Source organism: Strix uralensis, chromosome 4 (genome assembly GCF_047716275.1).
Source record: "Strix uralensis isolate ZFMK-TIS-50842 chromosome 4, bStrUra1, whole genome shotgun sequence".
Lineage (NCBI taxonomy): Eukaryota > Metazoa > Chordata > Aves > Strigiformes > Strigidae > Strix > Strix uralensis.
In genome coordinates, this window is record NC_133975.1 from 116,874,899 (window position 1) to 116,897,425 (window position 22,527).

Sequence of the window (22,527 nt, forward strand, 5' to 3'; positions counted from 1 at the left end):
AGATAACGTGTCTTCCTCTGGGTGCAAGCAGTGTGTGGGACAGCTGTTAATGACCATGGTGTGTATGTGGACACTCAGTATTCCAGCACGCTGGGGAGGCTATCATAACTGACAGGTCCTAACAAGAAACATCTTAAAAAAATATCAGAACAATTTTCCGCATTTCTGGGACTCCTTTATTGCAAATCCTTATTCTGTTGGTTTTTCTTCCTTTTGTGGCAAACCTGCAGACAGAAGATGCATCACACATGGACGGTTGGTGTTTCATCCCCCATGGAACTGAAATGCCAAATACTTTACAATAACAATAAAAACCCGAGTACCATTATGGCTGACTACAATGTGGGACACAATAACAATAGCAATTTTAATTTGTCTTAAATGAAAGCAAGTAGCTATATTCTTAAGGGCACAACTCTCATTTATGAGTTATTTTGAGCAAACAAAAGGCTCACTCTCTAAGCCAAAAAGAGTGGATAATTTTTCACTCTTAACAAATCTTTTATTATTCTGGCACTTCATGTATCACAAAGAAAAGCACTCAAACCCAGGTTTTGGCATCAGAGGCCAACGTACTTACCTGAACTTGGAATTCTAAAATGCATTTATAGTACTACTTTTTGTAGTGACCATTCCCACTGTGTGGCCATCTATGTGGTTAACTTGTTGGGATCGTCCATGGCCTGGTTGCAGCCAATGCCAACCATCACAGGCCTGAGCTGCTGCTGGGAACAGCTCAGGAGGAAGGGCTGCCCACGACTGTCCCCTGAACACACTGGGGTGCAGCTTGTTGTGTGACTTCAATCTAAAGTTATTGCCTATCAGAAACCCAGGTTTCATGATATACAAGTTGTGTAGCAATACAGCCAGCCAGGGTGATTTGTACTATGATGCATTTTAAAATTAGTTTCTAACTTTTTGAAGTGCTTGTCCCAAACACTGATTTTCTTTTCACTGATAATTTCTTGCAAAAAGACACTTCAGATGGTGTGAATTAGCATAGCTCCAGAGAGACTCAAGAAGTATAGTTTCGTGCCTTCGTGGCCTCCATGAAATCAATAGTAAACCTCAAACGTATTTTAGTGAGAGAAGGAGCAAGCCCAACACCTCCCTCACTGGGGAACAGGAAAGCAATTCTCAAAGAACTCTGAGTTTTGCTTACTGAAGTAAATTTGACATGAACTACTGAAAAAGCAGAGTCCCATGACTAAAGGCATCCTGAAATGTGATAAGGGAGTCAGAAGAGAACTTACTGCTTTTCAAAAGAGCACACTGGAACTACACAAGCAGAAAATGTATTACTTGATAATGGATACGCTTTTTGGCAGGAATATCTAGTGAGTCTACAAGGTCATTTATGTTCTGCAATAGTTGCTTTATAATGAAGGGGGAAAGAAAAGAGTAATTAGATCCCCATACTTCAGGAAGGCAATAGATCCCTCTTTACTGGCAGATTTCAGATTCTTTTATCCTCCTGTGAGTCTCTAAAATCCTCACATTTCTTTTCTATTAAGATTCTTTTCTTCATTCCTTCCTCCTCTTTTTTCTTACAGGAAAACGCACACAGAACTTTTATCTGCTTTTGTCTGAGCTGAGCAACTTGATTTCATTTTTTGTACTACTGACAGCTGTGCGTGACACTCGGTGGTTTTGGAGTGCATGGAAAATGAGGACTCCATCCCACAGATTATCTGTGACACTTAAGAATTAAAGTAAACACTGTTTGGGTTCACTATTTCAAACAAAAGAAGACATAGCAGCTGGTTTTGGCCAGTCGAAACAGAAGAGGTTTTGCACAATGTGATGGAATTTAAACACAAATGTTTCAGGCCATGGTATGAAAGGGGCAGAGGAAATGGAGCCTGCCCCCTTCCCTTGAGAAGCATTCACAGCCTCATGTGTGCATGTACACACATGTGCCCCCAAAAGAGCTTCCCATAGCAACAGTGCAAATTGGAGATATAAACTTGATTGCATCCAAAGTCAGCACATGGGGTCTCCATGTGGGGTGTCCATGGGGTCTCCAAGGAGGGTCTTATCAGCCAAGTCCTCCAAAAATTACAGTAAAATAAAAAATCAGATAATCTGTCTTTCTGCAGATTGTAGTCCAGTCCCAGCTTCTCTCATCTGGCACCTTTCTACTGAGTGTGTGTCCAGCACTACGGGAATATGCCTCTCTGTGAGGGTCCCAGGCAGGTGGCACTGGCCCGCAGACCTGGCAGACTTCTCTGCTTGTGAAACTGCCCAGCTTGTCTCACTTCTGCCTGGGTGCCCAGGCTCCTCACAGGTAAGATGCTAGCATGAATGGCTTTAAAAATAGAAGCAATCCTTCTTCTGCTAGCTGCTGGCAATTCTGTGCTCATCTGAGCAGAGAGCGAGCAGCACAGCATGCACGCCTGAGTGTGATTTTTGTTAGATGTTAGATACTTGTTAGGTGCCAGTAGAAATATTCTGGCCTTCTTTTCCCTCTAATATCAATGCATTTGCACAAATGCAAGCAAGAGCTGCCAGTGCCCTAACACGACTAGTGTCAATTTTTATTGAACTCAAGTTCTTCCTCAAATTTAGGCAAAGACATCCAGAGCAATGTGACATCCAGCTCTACATACTGATAGCATGAAACCTGTGTTCACAGTAGTGTGGGGTGCTACCTTGGGTTACCAATTTGTTCCAACACAGATCTCCAAGACATTGACTTCCATTTTCAGAGGCTGGGAAGTAACTGGCACCAAAGGAAGTGCTTACATTTCTCCTCCTTGTGCTTAACATGAGTCTTCTTCTCACAACCCTGTTTTCTGTCATAAGAAATTAAACATCTTTTTGCTGTCCTAGAGGAATCACCCAGCAATGCATATATTTCCCGTGCCCATCTGCATTACCCCTGCCATCTCACAGGGTAACACACTCTGCTACATCAGGCGGGTAGGGGACAGGGCTGCCAAACACACCACAAAATACTGTGGCATTGTGCCAGTTCTTTCTAATTGCTGCATTTAGCTCTTCCTACAACAAAACCAAGGTGGATGGCTAGTAGTTGAAGTACCATAAAAATAATCCAGGCAAGGAAAGGCTTCTATGAAGGACAAATATGAATTGCTCATCTTTGTTAGAAACGGCGCTGCATACAAGAGCAGGAACAGCTCTTCTCAAAATTGGGCCCCAGGAAGACAAGAGTGGCCACGCTTGCTCATCTCGGGATGAAACCTCAAGTTTCAGGACTGCTCTGAAGCAAAAGGAGATAGCCAGACTCACCGGCTGCCCTTCCAGCACGGCAGGCAGGCACTAGCAGATTGCATTCATGCAGAAATTTAACCTTACTCTCAAAAAACCCTTTCCCTCTAGGTTTTCCCAAGTTTTGCCAGGTGCCCTCTGCAGAGGAACTGTGCTGCTGGCACGCAGCTGCGCTGCCCCTCACCAGCACCCCATGGCAGGGGCTGAAGGAAGGGCTGGGACTATCCAAGGAGGCTGGAGACAGCCCAGGAGGCAAAGACACATCGTGTGGGTGCCGTCTGGCAGCAGGCATGGTCAGAAGCCGATTTCTGTTGGCCTCAGCCTTGCAGTACAACACTGCCAAAGATGGTTTTGGAGGGAAAATGGACCCATCAGAAAACTGCTGGTTATAAGGATTCTGTGGGTATGGGTTAATTCTGCCAAATGTCTGATGGTGACCAGCCTCGTTGGTTCCCTGCCAGCCTGCCTGACATGCCCTGAGGTGTGCCCTGAAGCAGCGCTGGGTTTCCCAAGGGGAGAGGAGACAGCAGGACAGCGTTCCAGGCAGTCAGGCCCTAGCCTGGGCACAGCTGTCAGCCTGGAGGGGCACAGCCATGCCGGGGATCTGCTGCCTGCACTGCAGCCTGTTTCCTCAGAGCTGAGCAGAAAAGCAAAATACCTTCTGCTAAAAATCATGTCTAGAGATACTTTTTAATAACATTTCCAATCAGGAGTCACATTGCTTGTGGTAAGAAATTCCAAACTGATCTTCTTCCACATTGTCGCTGTCTTGCTGTGTTTGGCTCTCCAGCTCTCTTCTGGCAGCTAGCCGGGGAGGAGTGCTGCTGGCGCAGGGGGATGCCCCATCCCCTGCAGAGGAGCCGGAGGCAGAACAGAGATCTCAGCCCCGTCGGGTGCCTCTGCAAAAGGCCCGTTGTGGCATTAAGCCGTTACCTCTGTGTCACCCTCCCGCTGGGCCAGCCCTGCGCTCTGCATTGCGTGTAGCCCCCTCCTCCCTGCCCACTCCCGCTCCCGCTCGCTCTCTGCCGGGTGCCTCCTCTTCCCTCCGGCACAGCCTTTCCATCTGCAGCTCACCCCACTTTCCTCTTCCCTTTGTTAGAAAGTTGTCACTTCATTTGTCATTTACTTTTTTTATCTTCCATAGGTAAGTGCTATTTTTTTTTTTTTAAACCTTGCTGCTGCATCTTTCCTTTATTTCTATTTCCTCAGTTTTGCCTTGGAGAGTTTGGGTTTTGAATGATTTTTTTCTTTGAATTTGATTTTAGTTTTCTGGGACCAAATTGCCATCCTGTGTAAATTAAGCAATAAACCCAAAGCGATCATGTTTCTCATAATCTTCCTCAGTTTTTTGAAGAGTAAGGAGCAGAGCTGAGATGAAGAGGAGCCGCTTTTACTTACCGACCTCTTGCCTAGTGTCTGCATTCACTAAGACAAGCCCAACACTACAAATGTTGCTGATCATGAGTATCATGGTGTATATATATATATATAGGCATGTAAAAAAAATCCTGTTGCATAGATTTAGTTGTACCAGTAAAAGCATATTTCTGTCAATATGTCTTAGTTCTTCACTGGAAAAATAAATACTGTTGTTAAAAAGATGCAGTTTTCCTGCTGTAAACCATGTCCTGTCACTGAATGTTTGGCCAGTATTGTATCACTCCAGTCAAAAAGCTACACTGAGCATTATGGGCACTCTATGAAGTATTTTATCTGCTATAGATGTGAAGACACGAGCAAAAAAGAAATACAATCTGCAGCTACTTCATCTTTAATGGGCTCTGATGGTCATGTTGAAAGCAGTAATGTAGAAGTATTAGCAGTATTAGACTACATTCAGTCCCCCAAGAAAGCACACTTGGCTTGCTTTGCACAACTGAAGAGCTGCGAATCCTTCTCCAGAGTCTGGAAGCCGGGCTGCTAATGCTCAGCTGTGCCTGCTGTTCCCAAATCCCTTCTCAGTCTGTGCCCCACAGCACCCCTGTGAGTTAGGTGAGATTAGTGCGTTTGCAATCCATTGAAGAGGAGGGAAAAGAAAATGGCTGCATGTGTCTTCTTCACTTCTGCAGTGGCTCAGAAGAAAGATATTTCAGGCCCTGATGCATTAGGAGGAAAAAGTTGATGCTGGTGCTTACAAGTGCCAGGGCCTGTGGGTGAAAGGCTCGGCGCAGCACCCTTCATTGATTTCAGCCTGACGGCAAGTTAAATTGCTCCTCCTGGGTGTCACTCCTTCTCTTGCCTTCCTTTCCACCCCTCTCTGCTTAGATACAGTCTCATAATTACTGTGTGGAAGTGAACATTTTCCTCCTTCAGCCATAACTCTTGGTCAGATGTCTACAGAAAACAGTTTTTAGAAGTTTGCAGTTTCCCTCTTCTGCATGGTATCACTATATGAAGAAACACAGGACCTGGTGGAGAACATAAAACTCTTCAGTGGGTACCAACATGACACACAGTGTAAACACTAACCCTGCCAGCCACTGTGGACTGAATTAATTCCTGTTACAACTTCAGGGACATCCTTGGAATTACTCAGGGAAGGAAATCTGATGCTTACAGCCACATAACCAATTGGCTGTTCATGAGGATGTGTTACTAATTACAATTACTGAATGTTAAAACAGCACTACAGAAATATTGAGAGCGCCCTATATATAAAAATATTTTTGTAGCAGCTAAGGTCATAAATGAATGTACTAATTTCAATTTAAAAGCAGAAGCCAAAGGTCTGTAGGTTTGCTGAGGGGCCTCGTGTGGTTTAACACAAATCAGGTAGGGGCTGCTGGCACTGGGAAAGTAACAGATGAAGAAGAAAGGTAATTGCTAGTCCTGACCTGTCAGAGCTGCTCCTTTGTGTACCAAGTCCAACTTCCCCTTACACTTCCAAGTTATCTACAGCAAAATTTCTTCCAAACTAAACAAAATCAGAGGCTTTTAGGAACTTAGAAATGTCTGCTTAATTTCAGTGTCGATAAGCCCCTGCTCCAACTCATTCTTAATGTATCAAAATTAAATGTTTTAAACATATTTATCTAGTTGCTATGGCTTCGCCTGGTGCGTCAGACACTTTATCCATCAAATATGACAATTGAATAATATTTTTATTTTTAGATATAGATCACAGATCCTTCTCATCATACTATTCCCTTCCCCCCTTTCCCGAGTTTTGAACTCACTGGAAAATCTGTTCCATAATACGGTGGGTAAATGAATTACAGTCACAGATGGCCTCTGGAGATTTCATACATGCTGCAATTCATTTGTTCGGGAATGGAAAAAAAAAGAGACCTTTGTCTTGTGAGGGTATTATCAGAGACAGCAGATCAGACACTGTAATGGTGCCTTGCACTCTGGATTCGACCCATTTCCTAAGCTTTTATGACTCGGCATTTACTATTCCTGGATTTGAAATTTTTTAAGTGGAACGTCAAAATCCACAATGAAAATGATTGAATGCAAGGAACTGCGGCAGTTACCATTTATTTTTACAATCCTGAGTGGAACTATTGTGTGCTGTTGTGGAGAGATACTCAAGAACGGCAATCTTCTGCTCTGCCAATAGCATTTCAACTGTAATTAGCAAAAATAAGTTAATTCACAGATGACTGTTGAGAATTAGTTAAACCTTGTAGTGGGCCTTGAGATCCTTGGGTGGAAAATGCTAGAAAAATCAGAAACATACTGTAGAAAGCAGTATATAATTTTACTGCTTGGGTGTCTTGTTCAGCATAAATCATCAAGCCTATTTGCAGGCAAGCTTAGGGTCAGTCCCTGAGACTCACTTCTGCCTCTGAATTCAGGCCAGCGGTTACGAGAGGAAGGGATGGGATGGTTGATGCATCAGCCAACGGGGGAAAATTCATCCTGCAGTAACTGCAGATTCATCTCGACTGAATTGGACAAACTCGTTTCTGTTTGTGCAATGATATAAAAAAATTATTACATGGTCAAATGTAGTATGATGATTTAACTATCCACACTGACACACTGTCACCCTGTTGCAGGGCCAAGCTGCAACAGGCTGAGTGAATATGTATCTTTTCTCAATATTTAGCCCTTTCTGAGTGACATTTCATACCTTTCATCCCACCTTGTGATTAGGCCTCACAGCTAACGCAGCCCAGCGGGTGCCCTAATGAAGATACTTGTTCAAACACCACATAAACCAGCTGATGTGGCCGCTGGAGCAGAGCAGTATCAGCTGAGGGGCCCTGCTCTGTGCCAGCACTTGGTTTGGGTTGGAAGGAAACCGCCCAAAACCTTTTGCCGGCATTTCCACAGGTGGGCGCCTCAGGAGAGGCTGCGCATCCCAAGGGGGGTCCTGACCCCCCTGTGACCTCTGCCTCATGGATGGCAGTCCCAGCGTGGAGGTGGGTCACCCGCCTTACACTGGGGCTGAGGCAGCACCCGCTGCTGGAGATGCTGAGTGCCGGGCGGGAATGCCTTCGCTTATCCACCTCAGCAGGAATTTAGGGAACCAGGAGGTTAAAAATGCCAGCTGGATGCTCCCAGGGCTGCCGTTCCCCTCCCTGTAAAGCAGCAGTGATTAAACAGGCTGGCTGCTCTTCGGTTTAATGGATGGCTCTTGCTGCAGTGCTTGGGGACCCTCTGACAGGGCGCTGTGAAAGGGCAAAGGGGTACTAATAGCTGCTGTGTTTTCCAGCAGCCCCAGCCAGAGATAGTTCTGCATATAGCTGACAAGCAGTCAACGTCTGCTCCCCGTCTCTGTTTGCACTTCATCGAGTTATCTCCTTGCAAGCAAAGAAATCCCAGCTGATTGAGCAGCACATTCATCATCTGGATTTGCCCCGTATCTTTTCCTCTATCAATGGTGACATATAAAGCCCACCAGAAAAGTTGACGGCAATCTGCTCTATCTTCCATTAAAAGCTTTTGCAGAGCCATGTTAAGATCTGAAGTAAAGAAAAAAAAAATCAAAACAAACCCAAAACTTTTTTTCCTCACTGAAATGTCAATCAAGAAACATTAAACAAAAAGATTAGTTCTGCTCTTATTTGTTTGTAAAACAAAAAGCATGAAATATTTAGCAGTATTGTAATGCAAACCAGATGGGAATAATGCTGGCTTTCAAGGCTGCTGCTAACCACCTCCCTTTCATGCTGCTGCAGCAGCGGGACAAGGCAGGCAGCCCATTAGGACAATTTATGAACTGGACTTCCACAGAGGGAGTTCTAGCAAGAGGTCCACAGCTCGTACAGAGCAACCCTGATAACATCTGTTAGGGTTATTCATTGAAGAGGATTATATTACAATCCCTCTTAATACCCGAGTGCTATGGTAAAACCGGATGAGCCTTCAGTTTCATTTGCTCCAGCAATATGTGTTTATCAGAGCGTTTTCTGCAGTTGGAAACCGAGGCTGCATTCATAGCATGTCAAAGAACGAAATTTTAAAAGCTTGAAATACTAACCCAGAAAAAACCTCAGTCCCTGCTTTTAATCTCTCATGGCCGTAGCGCTCAGATTCTATGTGCAGCATCAACACACCATCAGCCTTTTTCCATAGAAAGCCACTCCCCATTAACTCTCCAGGACTGAGATTGATTTTATTTAAATGGTTCTCACTCGCTAACCTTGCTCCGTTCTTTATTTAAGACTTTGCTAATGATGTATTTTTTTTTCCCCTTAATTTACCTAAGCATATAATGAACACTCACATCCGAAATGACCTCATTATACCGGCAAGGACTTTTGTGCGGATACGATTTAGTGCACAGGCGTAAGGCGGAGGAGAACTCTCCAAATTGAGAGGTTTTAAGCATTCCATAAAATCCCTGTTGACTACAAGCCAGATTCTTACTGCTGTAAATTGACTTAGTTCCAACAGCTTCAATGAAGCTACCCTGATTTACTCCACTTGAGGGTCTTACCCTATTATTTCTACTTATTGAACTTGCCACCTTTTGCTGCTACAACCTAAACAGATACTTCCATCCTCTAGCAGCAGGGTTGCTGTCTAAAACAGGTGTTTCTCCAGTAATATATGACTTAAGAGATTTGTAACTGCCTGGAGTATTTCATTGTCCTCTAAAAGTGTTTATAATAATTCTTGTTGACTGTCTCAACAACCACCGATCAGCTGTAGAGTTGTTTGCAGCCTGAACCTGGTCAACAAAATATTCATTCACCGTACAAGCATGAGCTGTTTTATCCATTCTTAGGCACTTTTCTCTCCTCCTTGGTGGATGACAGACTTTCCTGGTCTATGTACAATGTCTGGGACAAAATCAAGTCCCAAGTTTCTTTGCTAGTTCCAGAAGAACAGGCCTGATATACACGAAGAAGCCTACTTTCTGGCTCCACAAAAAATAAACTGCAAGATGAAAAAATGCATTGCAAATGACAAAAAACCCCAAAGTAAGAACAGAAATTTCTTTTGTGCACTGATTGTAGCCCTTAGGAGAATGTAACTGTCCCACCATGATAAGTCTGCTGTTCCTAGAGCCCTGGACTTGTTTTACCCCATTCTCTTCCTGGAGAGATTCGAGCTGCTGCTTTGATCTTGACCCAGCTATGATCAGCAGAAGTGGTTGCATTTGTACTTTTGGGGACTTAGCAGGAGACAGCTCATAGGAAGGCACAGGACCACATGGTCCAAATATCTGAGAGAAGTCAAAGACCTGGATAAAGCTCAGTGTGTTCATAAAAGCAACAGGGAACTTAGCCCACAGGTTCACAAAAAAATCATACTAGTTTTCCACTCCTCCAAAAGTAACTGCCTGTGGAGCCCTTTGATGTCAGAGATCCTGGCAGACTCTATCTCATAAAGATTCAGGAAAGAAACCAGCAATTACCTAGACACTAATGAGAGTTGTGAATCCACACATACAGTGATTACCCTTCAGAGAAATCAGCAGCGGTTAAAGCAATACACTGCTCACTCCCTACATGTGATTGGTGTTAACTTCAAATCTGAGGTCCTAAAAAAATTCCCCTTTGTCTTAGCAGGTTTGGAATTGAAGGGAACCCCACAGAGAGAGTGTCAGAGGCCAATGTCATAAGAAATCATACTGAATCATAATATGATTTAACAAATACACATTTTCTTTGGGTCCAGTAGAATTCTATTCAAACAACTCCCCAGTGTTACAGAAAAGCTGACATTTTCTATTGAATCTTACAGGGCTGAAGTGAAATAGGTACATGCAGCACAACCTTCTTCCAGTAGTACATGAGCAAAGAGGCAGGCAGCAGCAAATTTTATCCTTGCTTCATTTGTTCTTGGTGTTTCTAGGTCAGCCCAAATACTCTGATGGTAAGAAAAAAGCATAGCAAAAATGCAAAACCACCCCCAGAATAATTTAACAGTCCTTAAAAAGAAATACACATGTATTTATTTACTGCATTATAACTGCAACATCAAATACAACTATATTTTCATTACAAAAAAACCCCCACATGCAATAAAATACTCTGATTTTATAATCTGATTCAACATAGTTCATTGGTAACAGTGGAGCATCACAAAACAGTCACGAGGCTAGGGCTTGGGGTGACACATTTCCAGTCTCTTTATCCTACTTGCAAACAGCAAAGCTGCATCGTTTTTTATTTGTCATCGAGGGATAAACTTCTGGAATAATGTGGCCTGATCGCAAAAGGTTCCAGCTGCCCCTTAACTCCTCGATGTGTCTTGCAGAATGACATTTTTTGTTTTTACTTGAGAAAATATTATGCTTCTGACAAGGTTGAGGAATAGACAGTATTTTCCAGGCAGAGAGCAGAAATCCTTCCACGTTACACCACAGCCAAGGTACAAAGCAAGGGCCTCTGTTTCACAGGTGGACAGAAGCTAAGGCTGTCAGTTACTTTAACTATTGTTCTGAAGAATGAAATCAGGCCATTTTCTGCAATATTTCACTGCAGCTTTCTATCATGTTCATTGCGCATGGGGCTTCAATTGAGTTAATCTGGCATTTCAGCTATGAAATAAATCCAGAATACACAGGAGGGGTCCACAGCGCAGAAAAGAACACAAAAAGTTGTCCTGATATACTCAAAATATAGCCTCTTAGCTAGTTAAAAGCCCCCATTCTTCATTAGAAAAGGGTCTTATTCTATCACTACTATTCACAAATCATAGCCTCTTATTTTTAATATTTCCTGTGAAATTTCATAGGAGCACTTGGGAAATAAGGTCCTACACAGTGAGTATAATCTATAGAATCAGTCCCCGAAATGGCACCATTTCTAGGGTGAATTCTCCTGACTCAGTCAAGACTTTTTAGGAAGTGTCACATAACACTGTCCAGCCTTTCAAAACAATGACTTGATTTCTTTCCATACATCTTGCGTGGCATAACGTTAAGGATGACTTAGCTCTAACAATTTAAATAAAAAATAAAGTCAGTCTTTTTATGCAGCTGCATTTTTACACAATTTCATAGAGTCAGTATACAGAAGCTTACAGCTTTTTGAGATAATTCTAGCAAATAGGAGCATATATATGAAAACAGAGTTTCAAAACTACATGGAAATCTGTAGAATAAAATATATATGAATATATCATTTCCCAACACAAGCAACTGGCAGTTTAGAAAAATATGATTGTTACAGTCTTTCTGAATCAATAATTGTAACAAGAAAGGATTTAAAAAATAAGTTCAGCTTTTCAAAAAGCCGTATCTTTAATAAGAAAATAGACTGGTCCGCATTTCCCTGAATAAGCCAGAAAGGTTAAGGAAAAGTCCAAGCAAGACAAGGAGTCTGACTTGGACTTGATATCAGCTGTGATAACATGCACATGTACAGAGACAGCTGCTTGGCTCCAATATTGTTTACCTTAGAAATGAGCCTAATTTATCACAAATGTATTTAAAAATCATAAATAACATGACAAAAGTGGAACTGGTCCCTGCAAGGCAAATAATTATATTCATACAAGCAAAAAGTGACATCAATCCAGTTATTTTCTTGTGACAGTTGAAAGGTATTTTGTACCCAACTGTTACATTGAACAGCACATGTATAAACACAGATTATTATTACAGACTCTGCTATCAGCTACTATACATAAACAAGAAGAGATGTTCATGCTGTAATTGCATCTAACATTTCTGTTCTACTTGAATATTAACATTTACAAGAAGCTGAGGTGGAGACCTGAATTCAAGCCAGGATTTCAACATGCAAAATGCAAAGGGTTCATGGGAAGGTTTCTGATCCTCTCCATTACAGACGTTTGGAAGTGGATAGAAGTTCTGAAGAATTTTAAAACCATTCACAATACAAGTTTCTCTTGTGAACAGCCTTAGGTTTCCTCTCTGCCCAGAGGCAGGTGGTCTAACACGGAACATACTGGTGACATTTAGATCTGCATCAATAAACCTCCCATTCAGGAGGATTCACATTTTAGTTTGAGGGCATGTCTAAAAGAAGGTGGCAAAATGTACCTCAACATTTGCTGATTTTAAATTAAAAGCAGAGAATGGTTTGATTGCAAAAACTTCACCCCAGGCTGTTTTTAATAACTTTATAATACATCAGTTAGAACTTCTTAATAATTCTGTTCAATGTGCAAGTAAATCCCTTCATTTTGTTGTAATTTTTGTAAAATATATGGGATATTTACTCACTCTATATGGGAGTCTTAGCACATTTCTTTAAAGTTTCTTCTAGTTTGAAACTAAACAAAAGCACAAAGAGTGATGGAAGCAAGATTGATGGAGTGTTGGTGAAAGGATTCAAGATTGTTTATAATCCAGCCTTGTGAATTAAATTGGGCCTGAGTCAGCCAGTTGCTTTGATGAGTGAGGACAGGTCCCCTGTAGAAGCACTGTACATGGGTTATATTGCTAGTAAACAACAATGTAGCTTCTGGGTCTCCTACCACTTTTCAGTGTCAATGGAGTGTTACATCTTACAAAAGGCAATGACAGAAAAAATGCAATACGTGCATTATTGCTTGTGTAATTGCTTCACAGTGGTCCAGTACACCCAAGTAAACAAATGAGGAGAAGGTATTTTGCTGGAATGGAAGCTCTGAGGCTGGGCAGGTGGGGTGGTGCCTTCCTGGAATCACCCAATAAACTCAATTAGCACAAGTTAAAAGGAAAAAAAAATGGAAAGAGTGACACTGTTCAAAAGGAATACATCCGCCAAGACAAAAATGACCGTCAGGGTCTTGGAGCAAGACAAAGGTGTGTCTTCTGCCTTCCAGTCAATCACATGTACAAAAAGGAGGACAGACACACAGTTAGTACATGCAGCATCCAAATACCTTCAGGAATAGCCAGTGCTCAAGCTGTGACTCCCAGGTTAAACTCTTACAGGGTCTGATCTGGGAAGGTGATGGGAAAATCATCTTGTGTGCTTTTTGCCTTAGAGACTGAAGCCTTAACTCAAATCTTATTAAAATTCATTAAAACTTATTAAAACACATACCTCTAAATCTTCTAGCTTCCCTTTAAGACACAGTTTCTCCTAAAAGCTGCACTTGAAAGTTACATTGAAGTAGAATGTCACCTTTCTTTAAGTAGAACAATAATTGAACTCCCCATTACATATATATATATACAAATATATATACTTCATGGCAATGGAAAGAACCATACAGAGGTGTTCATTCATATCTATAGTGAAACCAAGTCTGTGGTGTTCAATGCTTATTGGACTTGACAAAAGAAATAATTTGATTTTGAAGGCGGGAGTCACTTCAGGAAAAATAACAGCTCCTACCCCTGAATTCTAGCTGGAGGCCTCCCAGCAAAGTGCTGGTGATGGTGGGTGGCACTGGAGCCTGCCTTCAGTTCCCAGCCTCTCAAAATTCACCTCTCGCTTTTAACATACAGCTTTTGATGGAGCAAAAAGGACCTAAAATAAATGGCTTGCTATAGGGCTTGATAAATGAGTTGTGAAATCAGTTTGTTAAAAGCAACCATTTTTTCTTTTTTTTTTCCAGCTCAAAAAAAGGGTCCTGGCTTATTAGGGTGTATAACAGCAACATTCAAACACTCCTGGCAACTCAAGGGCACACACCCGGGAGCATCCAGCCCCGGGCCCAGTAGCACATGGGAGCACTTACACAGGCAGTGACAACATGAGGGTAATAGAGCTGAAACTAAAACACCAGCCTTCCGTGCTGATTAAGGGGCAATTTTCTGCATGGATTACACATCAAAACCTGCTTAGAGAGAAAAGGGTCTGGGCAGGCTATGAACAATGCTAATGGCAAGACTTTAATTATTAATAATTGTCAAATGACACCCTCGTACTCCCATCTGCAGGTGTGAATATTAAGGGCAGTCTCTGAGCTAACATGGAAGGCAGATGAGGGTAGGACTTGGTCAGGAGACTTGGGAGAGATGGCTGGCAATGACCAGAGTCCCCTCCGATAGCGATGAAGGCTGTTTTAACACAAGGGACAACAGAAACAGGCAGAGCATCTGCAGGAGGAACTGCAACAAGGGAGAAAGTTACTGAATTTCTGTTTATTGAAACAGGATCAGATTCTTTGCTCTACGTATGAAGGAAGAAGTGGCACTGGAAACAGTTAAGAGAAAGGTGACAGGAATGATCAAGGGTGTGGAAGAACTGCAACATCAAAAGAAGCAGAAAAGACTGGGATCATTTACTTTAGGAAGGAGACAAAGCCAAATCTCCTCTGCTCTGATAAAAGAAGGAAAGACAAAGCATGGTCTGGAGAGGGTAGTGCTGGTCTTTCTGCCTCCTTGGATTCAACACACAGGGTTCAAAGAAGGAAAATCAAACAACCTCCACTCCCTACACAAAAGGTTTCTGATTCAAAACAAATTCTGGGGAATACCTTTTTCACACAACTCGTAGGAAGGATGTGGAACTCACTGCTGTAAACAGCTCTGAAGCCAGAAAGCCACTAGCATTCAGTAAGGCACTGAACAGGCTCGACCCCAAAATCCAGAAGATTGAAGTCAACACCTGGCATTTACTTGCAAAGGAACAGAAAACCTCCTACTTCAGTTCTGTAATGAATCTCTAATTCTTAAGGATTGAACAGAGACCTTCATAACTATCTTTCTATCTACAAGAGCATTTCCTGCATCTTTTCCTGGAGCATCAGTGTCTACCACCTACCATTAATCTGTCACTGAGGGGTTTGATTTAGCAGTTTATCCTGTATTTAATGAAAAGAAAAAAACACTCCCAAGGCTCAAATCTCATTTAGAATGAATCACCCTGAGGGGAACCTCCTTCCACAGTCAGGGATGTGAAACTGGACCGTGTTGACGGCCACTGTCAGAATTTTGTCTGGCAGAGCAAGATGGCAAACCCTTGTTCCCGTGTCATTAGTCCTGGGTTGCTCTCATTATGCCAAACCTACATGTTCATCTCTTGCATCGAGATTATCAGGCTGCCTTTTGAGGACCTACTGTCTCCTGCTGCTTCCACGGGGATGTTGTACCTTAACCAGAGCAGTTTCATCTTACCCACACTTTACTAGGAGGAGGGTGGTTAGCTCACAGGTACAATGAGCTAAAATCTGGCAACTGCTGAAGTAGATTAGGTAACAGAGGTGCCATTCAGGCTACTGCTTGAATTGGTATATTCCTCATATATATTCCTTTTCTTTCCAGATCTACTGATAAATCTCTGGTAGACACATATTCGTATTTTAAATTGGACAGACAAGAGATAATTAAAAAATCTGTATGACAGATTATTCCATACTGCTTTATATTTTTTTTGAAAATGCTACATTTAAGAATCTTTGTTTTGTTTTGTTTTACCATTGAGTGACTGTGAAATGAACCCACAGTTCTTAAATATACGTGTACAAGTCAAAAAACCTCATGCCTAAAACATGCCACAGTTACCCAGCACCTAACTAATCTGTTTATAATTCAGTATAACCAATAGGTAATTATATTTAAATATGGTAAAAATAATAAGATTGGTTTCTGAGTGAATCATGATATCTATACCAACAATATTATCTTTAGTATTTTAATAAACTGGTTTCTGAGAGATGCCAACTGCTGACAGATAGATTAATGCAATAAACTTATAATAGCTCAGAGCAAGTCAATGATCTGAGAACAACTAAGAATATCCTTGACAGCCCCCAGTGACTCTGGAAGAAGTTGATATAGTTCATTGGGCAAATGTGTTTTCAGCTGCAGACTAGCAACTGATACTGTCCAACAGATAGTAAAGCCTCCAAAAGCAGTTCTTACAGCCAGCTGGGTATATAACCTATGACCCGAAAGACACCTATGATGCCTGGCAAAGATATCATTTCTTGAAAGGCAAAACTATTTCTCCAGTTTACTTGGGTGAATAATTTAATTTCAGTCTGTAATCTTCAATTATTCCAAAAGGTTTTGTTTGCTCTGGGTATCTCTGTGGTTTTATTTTTTCTGGAGAAAAGATGATAATGTACTCTCTTGTCAACACAAGTTAAAATAATTCCTGTATATGAATTAACTCTTGAAATCTCTTTAGTACTAATGAGATGTGTATGCACACACATTAAAGTAAAACATTTCCTATTTAATACTGAAGAGGAGATAAGATGGAGCAAACTCCTGAGGTCCTAGAGAAGTAAAGAGAACATACTATTTCTTCTGATGCGTAGAGATTACCATCTGCTTACCTAGTGATGGCCATTTTTTAGAGAAATTTCTTCTCTCTGAGGTCTTCAACTATTCCAATGAAAAGGATTAAGGAGAAGCAGAAAGCCATTCTAAAAGCTCTTCAAATTATTCACTGATCATTAGCTGGTTTTATTAGTTAGGCTAGCAGCTTTCTTTTCAGGCCCAAATGCTTGAGTTTAGTAAGTATCTCAGTCAGGGCAAATAAGCTAGTAGTTGGTAGAAATCATGATTGCTCTGGAGCTAACAGGGCAGTACAACATCTTTAATGTGTGTGCATAGAACTGAACACGTTTTTCATAAAGAGATTTCTGGAGAGGGCATATATAAATAATAATACAATCTAAACTGCTAGCTGGAATCAGAGAAAATAGACATGTGGCAGAATAGCAATTTTCTACCTCACTGTATTGTAGTCATGGAAAGTTCTGTTGAAAGCATCTGGCTACAAAATCAATTACAATTTATAAATTAGGCTTGCTTTCACTCCAAAGGTTGGGTTTGAAGTGTGCCTTTGGGGCTGTGCAGAATTCTTACTTTAATGCATGGGCACTGGAGTGCAGGATTTTGTCTTCAACACTGAAGGGTCATTAATGTGGTCAATCAAATACTGTGTCCAATAGTGCAGGCAAAAGAGCTTAAGAGAGATGCACAAGAGCTCTGCTCTGTGAACAGGCTGGGTATCTGCATGCAGTATAGGCTACACAGCCTGAGCCAGCTGCACAAACAATTTACAAACTCAAACATATTCAATCTATTTTAGAGGGTTTTAGTACCCTTTGACAGTGGTTGGATCTGGATCTGGATTAAAGTAGTGCGAGCCCTCAGTTGTGGATGCTTATCTGTTTTGTGCATCCTAGTTTTTTGGCAAGGGACGTCTTAAGGCAGTGGCCCCAATCTGAAGCTGAGCTATAACAAATCTCAGTTACATTTGGATGTCAGAGATGTATGAGCTGGGGATTTTATAGGCACAAAAGTGAGGGTGTAACCTCAAATCATGTGTAAGCAAAGATTTAGGCATGAAAAACAGTGCTCAAGATTTTAAGGACTGATTTGGAAATGATATGATTTCATTTATATTTCGAGGAATATAAGCTTTGTTCAGTTTCCTGGAAGTTGAACTGGGCAGTTTGTTTTCATTATTCCAGTTACTGACTTGACTAATATTTACACACACTTCCGGGAATCAGTATCACAAACTTATCAGAAAAAAACAAGAGAATAAAAAAGGAAGTAAATTTTGAATTTACATTTCAAGCTGACTTTTGTGATATTTTTCTTTCTTTCTTTTTTAGAAAAATCTCATACCTTCATTGGACAGGTAAGGTCAATGACATTATGGAAGAGTTAAATAATCCTAAGTGAGATGAACATCAAAGTCCTGTGCTTTGGATAGTTTCCATTGCAAAGAAGTAGAAAGATTCATCACTTATGTGAGATAATTAGATTACTTGAGTTAATGAGAATGGATTTGCTGAGATTTAAATCAAAAATTCCAAGATTCAGACAGGGGACATACAGAATAAATTGAATGCAAACCCAGCAACAAAAGTGTGTTTCTAATTTAGTTTGGTTTTTTTTTTTTAAATCTGCCACAACACTGAAACATCAAGGTGACGATGCATTTGTTCTGTTATGGTCCTCTGTATAAATTTTCTCCTCCAGTTGCATGCTTCTGTGGTGACAAATGCATTTGTGAACCCATAGAAATCATCCAGATCAGAGAGGTTGGGCAGAAAGAAATTTGATGTGAGATTTTGTGCTTTCAGAGAAAAAATTTGTCTATCTCCCTACTCATTTTCACTTGCGGCTATATTATTCCTCATTATTTTTACCTTCTCATTGGCATTTTACCTGGAACAGCTCAGCAAAACCCAGAGAAGTGCAATGTAGCTATGTCACAGAAAAGTGTGTGCACAAGTACACATATCCACAACCACACAAAGCAGGTTTTGTTACTGCCCTTCTTCCCCCTCACTTCTTTTCTAGTGGAGCATTTAATTTGAAATGGAGATGTGTGTGATAATTAGCTCCTTGCTGCGCAGCCATGGGGGTTTCTTCCCTCGGGGCTGGCAGCAATTTTTAGAGGAACATTGTGGGAGTGCATGGCTCTTGCACAGCTAATCAGAGGAGAGGAGAGGTATGTCCTCTGCCCCTAGAAAGAACCGTTGCAAAGAAGGAATTAATTTGCCCCATTCTCTGACAAATTATAGCTCCTCTCCATCTGGTTCCTTCATGAAAGAAATCACAGGCCTTCCTTTGATTCCCATTTAGATATGAATGTCTTATCGCTGAGCATACATCCTCTCTCCTCACCTTTCTGCTTTCAGCCCCCCTCTGCCTGCTCTCTAGAGCTCTTCTGCTACCTCCTGACAGGTTTTAATCCGCATCAGTTCAGCTCCTCCTCATGCTCCCCTTGCACTCTACCTGAATACGTTTACCATCCCTGCTCTCTCTCCTCTAATTTCCACTCTCCTTTTCACTTTTAGCAGAATTTTGGCTTTTTTATCCAACTCTAACAAACCCAGTATAGTTGGAAGCATTATTAGGAACACTGACAGAGTCCTGGCAGTGGAAGAGTGTCCTCAGAACACTGGTAGAGTCCCTGTTACTTACCCCATTTTAAACCTTACTGAAGAAAAGCTGTTTAATATGCAATAGTACCAGTACTGTAGCAGGGAGAAGGAACCAAAAAGATTCAGATTTTTCCTCTATAGAGTGTGTATTCTTGTCCTCTGTGTTCATTGTGACTCCTTTTCTTAGGCTTTATAAATTGCTGGACACCTCTCTTCCCTATCTTTAGCTAGTCCTCTTTCACATCAGCTTGTTCTCCCTCATTCTGTGCCGATAATGAGCTCCTTGCTGCTACAACTCCCTGTTCTACCCAAGTTTGCTTCTTCAGCAAAACTTACATGCTTTTGTTAAAGAAGCATGACTTCCTCCATCAGTCTCTCAGCTACTACATAATTTACCTGAACAACAAATTTAATATTATTTTGGAACTTATTTGGAAAATGACAGTGAATACGCCATACTGATACCCAGAAGACAAGTTCCTCCTGCAACATAGCCAGGATGGGAAAAATAACTGTTTCTTCTGTTAATTTTTTTTTTGCATGATTACTACTGTGACTAAAACAGGAAACAATAAGGGATAGTGCTCAGAAATGGCACAAAAATTTAGAAATTACCTTTTCTTTCTGGACCCTATAAGTTAAAACACCACTAAGAATGGTTTCATCACAGTAAAGTGAGAATTACTTTTACATTAAAAGGCAATGTTAAAATGTACATTCAAAAATTTGGTAAATCAGGCATAAGGTTAGGTAAATAAATGATAAGTTGTCATCATCTTAAAGTTTAGACTATACAGAAATCTATGCTTGACTGTCTTTGACACAATCAGTTTACATCAGTTTAACAAACCATTAATATAAAAACATCCTAGGAAGGAATCTTGCTTCCAGGGTGGTATTATTAAAGTACTTCCAACTTTTGCTTTGCTGACACTGAGCCAGGCTGCATCCCACTGTTCAGGCTTTATGATCCATTACCAAATGCCTCTTTATGAAGTAAAAAACCCAACAAACCAAACCACAAAACCCCACAAACAAACAAAAAACCCCACTGCTTTTTACAGACAAGATCACTGATACAAGGTTTTGTTCAGTGCTCACGAATTTGTTCAGAAAATTATGACCTGATTTTAAAAGTTCTCCTGCTATAGAGATGCTAAAAATATATATATTATTTTCTTCCCAGCTCTCTTCCTACTGTATTCTAACTCTCCTGATTCAGGTGGGCTGGAGAACACAGTAATTGGAAAAGAAATCTGTTAAAAAATAAGCACAAGAGGAGGCCCACCCCCACTCCCACTGAAGTCAGTAGAAACATTTCCATTACCTTCTGCAATCCCTGCATCCAGATACTGTAAAAACAGTTCAAGATTTCAAACAGAATAGTCCCAAATTTCCTTGCACTGAATGTCAACCACTGTATTCAAACATGATTCTATTGTGCCTGCTCTCCAGTTTACACTCTGGTGCATGTCCAGTTCTTCTCATATTTGCTCTGACTTCGGTTGTAAACAATAAGAATCTGATTTTAAAAATAATTCAGTAATCATTGCTGAAAGATGGTAGAAACAAAAACATTGCAGGATTATCCTTAAACAGTGGATGAGTGGATGGTGGATGTTAGTTTGACCACAGATAGGCATTTTTATATATATGTACATACATACACATACAGAATCTCTATATACACATTATAAATATCATAATAAAATATTGTAAAAATATTAATTTTGCTCAAATACCTGATTAAAGTGGACTAATCTTATGTTGCATTTATGTGACCTGTCCAGCTTGTTAGAAGCACTAAAATCTACAATACTTGCAATTGCTAAAAACAAAGAGTCATTATTTCTGACAGTCACCTCATGCCATGACAAGAAGTTAGGTTGGAGGTGGGCCCTCGTATCTCAGCATCAGGTGGAAGGATGAAGCGAAGTTGTTGGCCAGCGTGCAGCTGTGGGTCTCCTCTACCAGGGGCAGGAGGAAGGCCAGGAGCAGGAGGAGCAAGAGGAGTAGCTGGAATGGTAGTGCTGCCCAGCACACTCGATGCAGGAATGAGCACACACCTCCAGAGCGCTTCTGAAAGACACAAACCAAAGAGCAACTCAGGAAAATAAAGACCTGGAGAGGTGTATTTCAAATACATCAAACTGCCAGGTAGGGGGGCAGAACAACCCATGTTGTCCTTGCCCTAGGATCCAGCCTGGGTGCTTGGTACACTGCAGCTGACTGAAGCCGGTGCTTAAACGATATCTTTTAGGAGAATATTTCACTCTCTTCAAGAATCAGTGCTGCAAACTGTTGTCTTCTAGAAGGAAAACTCTGCTGACTTTCTAGCAGGAGACAACAACTGCCTCCAAGTCCATTTTCCAATTACAAAGTGGTGCTCACACCAAAGCTGCTGACTGGTCTCCTCACCACCAACATAAGGCACAGAAGGTCTGCATTAGTAACTCTTCTGTCAGTAAAATGAGAGTGCTGATGCCTGGAAGAGAGGAGCCAGCCTTCTGCTCTCTGTCAGCAGAAAGGAGCTTCGTTTGCAGCTCATCCAGCTCATAGTCATCTCTGCAGCTGCAACGTGCTCTTTGGATCTTGACTTTGGGGTGCAAGAGGCTCAAGGTCAGAAAAAAGGCCCTGCAGTGCAGCCTGCCTCAATACCTCTTACACCTTACCAGGCCCATCCTAAACTTTTATGTGATGCAAGAGAATGAGAGAAAACACAACACTGACAGTGAAGAAGACATTAAAGTCACATTTATTGCTGAGCAGCCATGGAAGAGACACACAAAGAAGTCCCATTACGCTTTTCTTTATGCTGGTGCAAATCTAGAGTAGCTCAGTCAAACTCATGACTCTAATTTGGATTAGCATGACCAGGAGAGAACATATTTGGGGCTACAGAATTCAGAAAAGATTAATTAAGAAGTGAGATTTCCACTGGCAAGATTCCTGGATATCTCCTGCCAATGAGCTGAACTGTACGTGTTTCACAAAAAAAAAGGCCAAGTCAACTATCTGTAGTGGAGTCCTCAAAATGAAGGCTCAATAATCCATTAAATTTATCAAACATGGATTTATACTCAGAACACAGAAATAATGCTTAACGCAGCTACATTAGGTACCAACCTACAT

At 41.3% G+C, this 22,527-nt stretch overlaps 1 protein-coding gene across 8 annotated transcripts in view; it reads right to left on the reverse strand.

Annotated features, from left to right (window-relative positions):
- Nucleotides 1-3,902: 3,902 nt before the first annotated feature.
- Nucleotides 3,903-22,527, reverse strand: part of SYNE3 (spectrin repeat containing nuclear envelope family member 3) — a 78,417-nt gene continuing 59,792 nt past the window's right edge. For 6 of the 8 annotated variants that reach the window (XM_074868708.1, XM_074868707.1, XM_074868704.1 and 3 more), the window contains one exon: nucleotides 10,563-21,474. In XM_074868708.1, the coding sequence (XP_074724809.1) occupies nucleotides 21,277-21,474 (198 nt within the window). In that variant the 3' untranslated portion in view covers nucleotides 10,563-21,276. Of the gene's footprint in view, nucleotides 5,640-10,274; nucleotides 10,501-10,562; nucleotides 21,475-22,527 lie in introns of those variants that run through there. The other 2 variants (XM_074868706.1, XM_074868705.1) reach the window with 2 other exon arrangements.